Consider the following 8,592-nt stretch of genomic DNA (forward strand, 5'->3'; position numbering starts at 1 on the left):
ACCTCTCTGCAGTTCCAGGCTCTGCCCCCCCAGGAAGGGACCAGAGCTCAAAATGTAAGAGCTAGTCCAACACTTCCTACATCATCCCCTCCCCGCTGTAAAAGTGACAGGTGACATCCGCTATAAGCCTCACATCAGAGAGGATGGGAGAGGAGACATAAGCACAGATGGGGACAGTTTCAGCAGCTCAGCTACTGCTGGACCCAAGCCCCAGCCGTCAGGAGATAGGACCTATGGTCACTAATGAGACTGCAGCATGTGACTGTCCGCAGGTGGATCCCTCTCCCAGTCCAGCATCCACTTTGACTGGTTCTAGTTTGGAGGAAGAAAGCATTCCATTCCAGGTCTTCTACCAAGCACATTTATTCTTAAAGTGAGTGGCTCATAAGGGACAATGTAGGTGTTTACAGAACTTATGGGTGCTCGCCAAACCTCCAGCATTGTTGGCGTGGAGTTATTGCAATAGTGTTTTCCCATGGCAGATCCCATATGCGACAATTCACCGCACTCTCTTAATGCCCCTCAAAGGGCATGCACAATAGCAGCAAACACCCCAGGACACCAGCCCTCAAGAGCTCACAAAACGGATTTACGTACACACAAAATAGTTCACATTCGAAATCATTCCTATCTACTTTGTAAAAAGCATTTGACTTGGAACTAAAACAATAAGACAAAAGTGGGCTTGAGACAGACGGCTCCTCTGACCGCGAGAGACTGGATTCTTGTACTGAGACTGCAGTGTCAGTCCCCACTTCAAACATCACATCAAAAAGTGTGGCAGAAAGATGAGTCACCTTCAATATGAAGGACGTGAGCTGTGTGCACTGACGGCACTCCTGAAAATATGACAGTATCTTAGGAGAACACCAGCGAACGGACCTTCAAATGAGGCCAAAAAAAAAATCATGACTTATTAGACGGCCATTCAGGTCACCGGTTTAATCAGCTACAGTGTTCTGGTTTAATCAAGGCACTGAAAGAGCTGTCTCTGACATGACGTGGAGTCTCTACATACTGCTAGCCATTGGTGACAGCATGCCTGATGTCCGGCAGCATTCTGTACCAAGAACCCGAGAATGATGCCTTGGTCACAAAGACACTGATCAAGTTAAGACTGCAAAGCTGGATTTGCTTAAACACTACTGAAAACCACGTTTAAACAGAAAGGGTTCACTTAAGATCTCTTTGTTGCCACCGTTTCCTTTGAGACAGGGTCATGTGTAGCCCAGGCTGGCCTCCAACTTTTTGTGTGCCAAGGATGACCTTGAATTTCTGATCCTCCTGCCTTCACCCTAACATATGGGAATAGAGACATATGTTGTCATCCCCAGTTTTATGATGCTGGGCCTGGAACCCAGGGCTTCATGCATGCGAGGCAAGCGCCCTACCAACTAAGCAACCTCTCTACCCCTCAAGATCTTGATTCTTCAGGGCGACAGTTCATCTTCCCCCAGTACCACCCAACACCCCTTATTTTTCTCTGCAAGAAGACAGAAAATGGCTCTCTTTCCCCTCGCTGAGTTATTTCCTCAGGAGAAACCTGTAAAACCCACTTTGAAACATAAGATAAGTTTATGTTTTCCCACCAACGGTTAAATATCGGTTCCCCTGCTCCTCGTCTGACTTGAGCCTCGGACCCTTAGCGTCTACACTTCACATCACATCCCTCACACCCTCCGCACAGCATCCTGTCACCGTCAACTGTCCTTAAACCTTCCCTTGTCCAAAGTGAAAGCTGGTGAACTGGGAAGGAGGTGGGAAAACGCACCCCCCAAAAAACAGGTGTTACTTTGATAAAACTAGTTCCCAGGCTGTTACTGGATCCTCCAAAACAAGACGGAGCGGCATCACCTGCACAGACCCCAACACTAAATTCTCAAGAGGCTGTATTATCTATAGCCAGGCCCCCAGAGCTCACACCTACACCTACTCATGGAAAGTGACTAAGACTTCCTAATAATGAGCAATACAGACCTAGAATAGCTTGAGGATTGTAATCAGACAAAGCCAGCCCGTGGGCTGTCTAACTCATCGATAGGAGGCCAAGTTAGCCATCCCTCCCCAGCTCTGCCACTCTGGGAAGAGGCCACTAGCAAGCCTCGGACTGCCAAAGACGGTGGGTTCTACTTCCGCCTTAGGCAGCACCTGTTGGAATGCACAGTCTCGGGGTGCCATCTGTGTCTGCACCCCATCAGGTTTCCACTGTACATGGACGATTTTATAATTCTGACCCTCATTGTTGTCCCAGAAGACCCTCCCATTAGCGTGGTAGGAAATGCAAAACTCGATTTTCTCCTCAGTTGGAATGACACGGGGTAAGTCGACGGCAAAGGAGAAGGTGTCGCTGTCGGAGCTGCCGTAAACGTTCTTCATGTAGACACAGTCCACATCTGTGTAGGTTTTCCAGGTGTCAAAGGTGATCCGGACCCGAACCTTCTTCTCAAAGCTCACATTTTTCACTTTGACTGTCCCTGTCACTGTCCGCTCCTGCAAAGAGCAGTTCTCGAGGCAGACAAAGTTCTTCTGAAAGCGGTCCCGGAAACTTAAGTAATCAGATGAAGGCTGGGGGAAATCGAAAACCAGGTTTTTCTCCTCATGAAGCTTTAAGCTGGAGGAGATATCGTTAAGGTCCAGGAGGTCGAACTGCAGGTCCCAGGCAGGTTCTTCTGGGAGGTCAGAAAAGACGTGGATAGCAGTGAGTGACAACCCCTTGGAGTCGGCAAACACGACCCGCTTCTTGGCTTGGTCATGCGGGGGCTTCCATTCATTCTGTGATTTGGCTTCCTGCTTGACGTTGAGACATGGTTTCAAAGGCTTCAATTTATTCACAAAACTTCTTCGCTGAAAGTCACTGTAAGGACCCAGGAAACTCTTCAGGGGTGGTGAATGAGCCAAGCAAATCCTCATGGCCACGTCCATCGGCATGACTGGACTTGTCAGAGGACGTGGATCCAGCACATGGATCATTCTGGAATGGAAAAGGAAGAGGGGTGATCAGCAAGAGCTGGAGCAGTCTTGTGCTGGTCCCACATGTATGTGCGCTAGTTACTAGTTACAGCAGGAATCAGGGAGGGGCTGACACATGGAGACAGAACACTTGGGGGAGCCTGTGTATACGGTGAGCATGTGTGCAGTGAACATATGTGTGTGTAGTCCAGCTCTGTGCTTGGCAGGCTCCTGGACGTGTGTGAACCACCTGAAACACGCAGAGTGGGTTCACTCCCCCATCTGAAAAATCAGAGGTTGGGTCTGGTGATGTATGACACAGCTCTGAGGATTATTTAATCTGTTCTAGGTCAGTGGTTCTTAAACCTGCCAGGTCAACATGACTTAAGGAGTTTCTCTCCTCTAGGGAAAAAAAAATCGGATTCCTGGGACTTAGAACCACTATAGCGTTTCATGGCATGGCGCCAACAAGGCAAATCTGTACTAGAGCTTCCCCGGAGAGTCTATTGACCAGACAGTTTCTTCCATAATCATAGTCCAGACAGACCAACCCTCTTGCTCTTTTTGGCTGCTATTTCTTATTTTGGCTTTTAAATTGGTTTTACTTCTTTGGAGAAGTAATCCACTTGAAAAGAGATAAATGAAGCAATCTTTAAAATGTTGTGTAGTTCTTAGGTGAAGTCAGAATGACTTTTGGATTTTATTAAGTTTGCACAAATTTTTCACAAATGACCAATTGCAACACCAGCTAACATCTCATGTACTAAAGGGAAAAAAAACTTTAATAACCTATATTTTGTATAGAAAGATATCCATGACAAATCCATGTGAAAATGGAAAAGCTGGCTGTCAAGATAACAGACATCCTCATCCTGTCCAATAACTTCTTTACTATATCTCCGTCCTATAACCTGCTGTACACATTATATATACAAAATAAAATACATTTTTAAGAACTGATAGCCTGAGAATTGAACCATTTAAAAACACATAATAGGTATATGAATTTATAAATACTGAAAAACTTGACAGAGAAAAACATTAAAATGTTAATTATCTTTGCATGACAGAATTACAATCTACTAGTTTTGTGCTTCTTTGGTGTTACTATTGTTTGAGAAAGTAGTATTTACAAGTAGAAATCACAATAGCTGATATAAAACCAAGACTCATTCATCAAGATTTTTTTTCTGGCCTTTCCCTTGCCTTCACACTATGTTGTCACCCTTATGGAATTAAGATTTTCCAATCTCAGCCTTATAGTTAAGAGACACATGAAATATAGTTGTTGCCATTTTCCCCTCTGGCTTTAATTTTTAATTATTTATTCTTTAACAGTTTATGCGTGTATATAACATATTTTGTTCGAATATATATGTACTATATTTGTAGTCTAGCTTGAAGGAGTCTCTTCACAGCCATGCTAAGCACAGCGCGCTGGCAAATGGTTATCATCACAAAGTGAACAGTAAAGAATGTACTCAGAACTCACTTTAATAGCTCTAGGGGTTTTTCTGACAAGATTACTCCCAGCGAACAAAAGCTCAAACTATATTTGTCTAACAACCCTTAACAGGCAGGATTTGGGAAGGGAGAATTCTTTGACTAAGTCACTACTAGAGACGCAACTAAATGTCATCGGGTGTTCTTGTTGCTTGGTCGAATGAGCTGTTACTCGTTTTTGTTTTGTTGAGCTGTTATTTGTTTCTTTACCTCTGCATTTATAGAAAATTTTAGAATTGGGCTACTGAAATTCTAAGTCCCGGCCAGGAGTTAAAAATGATAGCTTGCTCAAACTCTGAGACTGAGTTTTCTACGACAGACCAGGTTAAGGCAAGTGGGAGGAACGAATGAATGTAAAATCGTCCTGTAACTTTTGTCACAGCCTAAACTACCTCCCCAGCAGTGCCAGGGTGCAAACGAAGCTACCCGCAAGTGCTTGGGTTTTTGAGCTCAAAGGCAACAGAGTCACCTCAGCAAGAGAATCCCAGCTATAGTTTCTGCTTTGGGATGCTGACTTCCAAAAACAAACGCAAAGAAATACAACTCAATTCCACCTCTTCGGGCCTCCTGGGCGTTTCAATTCAGCCATCAATTTGGCGGTCTCCATCTGCAGAAAAAGCAAAACACAGAAACCCCCAACGTCCCCGCAGCTGCAGGTTTCCCTGCACAGAGTTGCACCGAACCTACCTGGTGCAGCTCATTGGACCGAGAGGCAGCGGCGACCACGACAGCCCCACCCAGCGCAACTTCGCACCCAGCACTTAGCGGATGCAGCGCCGCGGTCCAGCCCGCCGACTGACCGTCCGGGCCCGGGAGGCAGTTTATCAGAGCCCGACCACGTGAGCTGCTCCCTCTGACCAATCAGCGGCCGGAAGACGGGGCCAACCAGAGCGTAGCTGTGGGGCTCCAGCCCTTGTCCCCAGAACGTGACCACCGCGGGGCTGGATGTGCCCGGAGTGTGCTGGAAGGCGGGCCCGGTGTTGGGGAGCCCTGGGCCAGCGGGACCCAGCCGCGTTCCCGGAACCCCGCGTGCAGCACGTAGCGCACGGCCGCAGACACTCAGCTGACCTCTTCCCTGCCTGTGCGAGCCTGGCGGGGTCTTATGTGTTATGCGTGGGTCTGTGCAGAGTTGAATCTGAGCTCAGAAAGTTGTGTCTCCACCCGGTTTCTGTGCTATTTGAAATCCTTGTGCTCCTTGATTTGTGCGTCCTTGGCCCACACAAAACAAGTTGGCTAGTTTTCCTTTCTCCACAAATAACGCCATGCAGCCACTCAGAGTAGGCAAGGGATGCCTGGACTTACCATTTTCTCCTAACAAATGTTAAGCAAACTTGTGAGCCCATGAAAGGAGGCGGTTCTGTGATCTCTTCCCTCTGAAGGTGGAGGCAGGGGGCCAGCCTGGACAGCCTCTACCCCTGAATAATCAAGCAGACATCACTTCGTATGCTAATCTATTCAGTTTTCTCCTTGGAAGAGAAAACTATAGGCAACATGAAGTTACTACTGTCCTTGCTCATTGTCACCGGATGCAGCAAGCAGCCCAGATCCCTAGCCGAGGTTCTGACACCCTTAGGCAGTGAGGTAAAAGTCACACTACATGTTACGACCCTCCCAAGCCAGCTGCGTTCCCTGAGGTTTCCTTATTTTATTTTGGAGCTTGAGGGACCAAATCGGTTGTACAATTAAAAACTATAAAATTAAATGTTAGTCAAGTACAGATGGTTTTCTTTTGTTTTTCTGAGATTTTAATAAAATTACATCATTTTCTCCCTTCCCTTTCCTCCCTCCAAACACTTCTATAAATCCCTCCTTGTTAAAATGGAGCTGGGATGAAGAACCAAAGACGGTGCTGCTGGTCTGGAGACCCCTCAGCTGGTAGAATGCTTTGCTGCTCTTTTGGAGGACCAGAGGTCACTTTCCAACACCAAGGTCAGGCGGCTCACACCCCCGTCATTCCAGCTCCAGGGGACCCACGCCCTCTTCTGGCTTCTGCTAGACCCTCACACATGCACCTACAAACCCAAAGACACACAAAAGTAAGTAAAAATAAATCTTTTTTTAAAAAGCAAAAAAGAAAGAAAAGAAGTTCACACTGAACATCACAGAGGAAAATAATGACTGGACTTTTTAAAAGATTAAGTTTTATTTCATACATAGGAATGGTTTCGCCTGTATGTGCATATGTATGCATACCACATGCACACAGTGCCTTCAGAGGTCAGAAGTGGGCATTGGATTCCCTGGCACTGGAGTTACTGATGGTTGTACACCACCATGTGGGTGCTGGGAACCAAATCCCCATCTTCCGCAAGAGCAGCACGTGCTCTTAACCACTGGACCATCTCGCTAGCCCTTGGCACATCAAGGCGGCCCAAACCATCTGAAAGACAATGTTTGGGGTTTGATCCTTACCTGAATCCAGGCAAGTTCTAACCCCAGATTTCTGGTGTGCCGCGTGGAGATGATAAATTTGTTTTGAGGAATAAGTTAAGTTGTGCATCTCAGCACCATACCCGATTCAGGTGTTCAGCCCATATTAGATCTCAAGTGAGGGCTTGCCTCTTCCCCCCTTGTTTCTCCTCTCCCCTCAGCAGAGTTAATACCTGAGGAAAACGGTGACCATGACTGTTGCTCATTGAGCCTTCTCATGTACCAAACACAATTTGGTTGTCTTGTGGTATCTGCTTAATATTCACAGCATATTAGGTGGCATTGCCTGTCACAAATGCCATCTTAGAGATAGGAAACCCAATGGGAGCTCAGTAATCCTTCCCAGGACTTTCCAAGTCGAGTCGTGATCAGAGCCAAAACTAGATAGAATCTTGGGCAGACTTTTTCTCTACACAAACCATATGTTGAGGTAAAGAGTGAATAATACCAGCTAAAGCTACAGAACAGCACACAATAAGGGGAATGTGTTATGACTCTACATAGGAGGGAATCATGTGCCTGAATAGGAGCTAGAATTTATGTCTACCAGAACAGTGTTTGGGGATGACAACAGTATGCGTGGTAAAATGGTTTTGTTTTGCTTCTCTATAGCTTTTGGATTTTTTTTTTACAATGAACACAGAAGACTTCTGTAATTAGGAAATACATTTGAAAAGATTTTTTCAAAGTTTCAGACTCAAGTAATGTGGAGAGCCGTGCTGGGTGCCAAGAGCCATGTTGGAAGGTTTTTCATGTACCTAGCCGGTTTCCTCCCACTGTTCCTCTGAAATTCTACTCAAGCTGCCTTCTCCTCTGCCCCCTGGCATTGATTAACGCTGTCAAAACAGCTTTCTGTTTCAACTTCAAGAGAAATTTTTAGGGAAAACAGGACTCTTTCCGAAGAGAAGTCACGGTAACCTGTAAGCTTGATGATCCAAGCCTCTCCTTCAGGTTCCTAGCTGGTTTTTGATGCCTTTCATGCTAGGATTAGAGAAACTGGAAAGGAGTCAATGTTTTTTAGTTGGGTATTGCGTCAATGAAGATGACTGAACCAGGAGTTATGAAGAATTTTATTATTTGTGGGCTTTCTCCAAGTGCGGTTTGGCAGCATTCAAACGCTGCTTTGTCTTGCTCATCTTCACATAGTAAATCTACCAACTGGGGCTCTTTAATTGGTGCAGTGTGTCCAGCACCACGCTAGGGGTTACCAGGAGTCAGAAGCCACAGCCCTTTGACCTTGAGAATAGTCCAGACTTTATTTGATTTTAAACTCGGCAGGTAGCCCGGGCCTGAGGAGCCGCTGACAGACTGAGTTACACAAGAGGGGCTGCCCCAGTGTTTGCTCAATATATCTGAGCTGCCTCTGTGGGAAACTCACCCTGGGGTCCCCCAGTTACCAACTCATTTTTCCTTCTTTCTTCATGTGCGTGTGTGTTGTATGTGTGTGTACATGTTCATGTCTGTGCTCATGTGTAGAAACGTGTGTGTGCATATGTTGAGTGTCTTCCTCGGTCCCCACCATTGCCTTATTTTCTCTTCCTAAACCTGGAGTTGACTGATGACCAACAAGCCCTGAAGACATAGACACTAGACACATAGACATAGACACTAGACACATAGACATAGACACTAGAGACACATAGACAAAGACACTAGACACATAGACATAGTACACTAGACACATAGACATAGACACTAGACACATAGACA

General features: G+C 46.0%; 1 protein-coding gene across 1 annotated transcript; it reads right to left on the reverse strand.

Annotated features, from left to right (window-relative positions):
• Window positions 1-343: 343 nt before the first annotated feature.
• Window positions 344-5,255, reverse strand: Ppp1r3c (protein phosphatase 1 regulatory subunit 3C). The gene is made up of 2 exons (XM_005352178.1): window positions 5,140-5,255; window positions 344-2,971 (listed from the first exon to the last, which is right to left on the reverse strand). The coding sequence occupies exons 1-2, from the start codon at window positions 5,151-5,153 to the stop codon at window positions 2,032-2,034; spliced, it is 954 nt and encodes a 317-aa protein (XP_005352235.1). The 5' UTR covers window positions 5,154-5,255; the 3' UTR covers window positions 344-2,031.
• Between the last annotated feature and the right edge of the window lie 3,337 nt (window positions 5,256-8,592).

This window comes from Microtus ochrogaster, chromosome 8, assembly GCF_000317375.1.
Source record: "Microtus ochrogaster isolate Prairie Vole_2 chromosome 8, MicOch1.0, whole genome shotgun sequence".
NCBI classification, from domain to species: Eukaryota; Metazoa; Chordata; class Mammalia; order Rodentia; family Cricetidae; genus Microtus; species Microtus ochrogaster.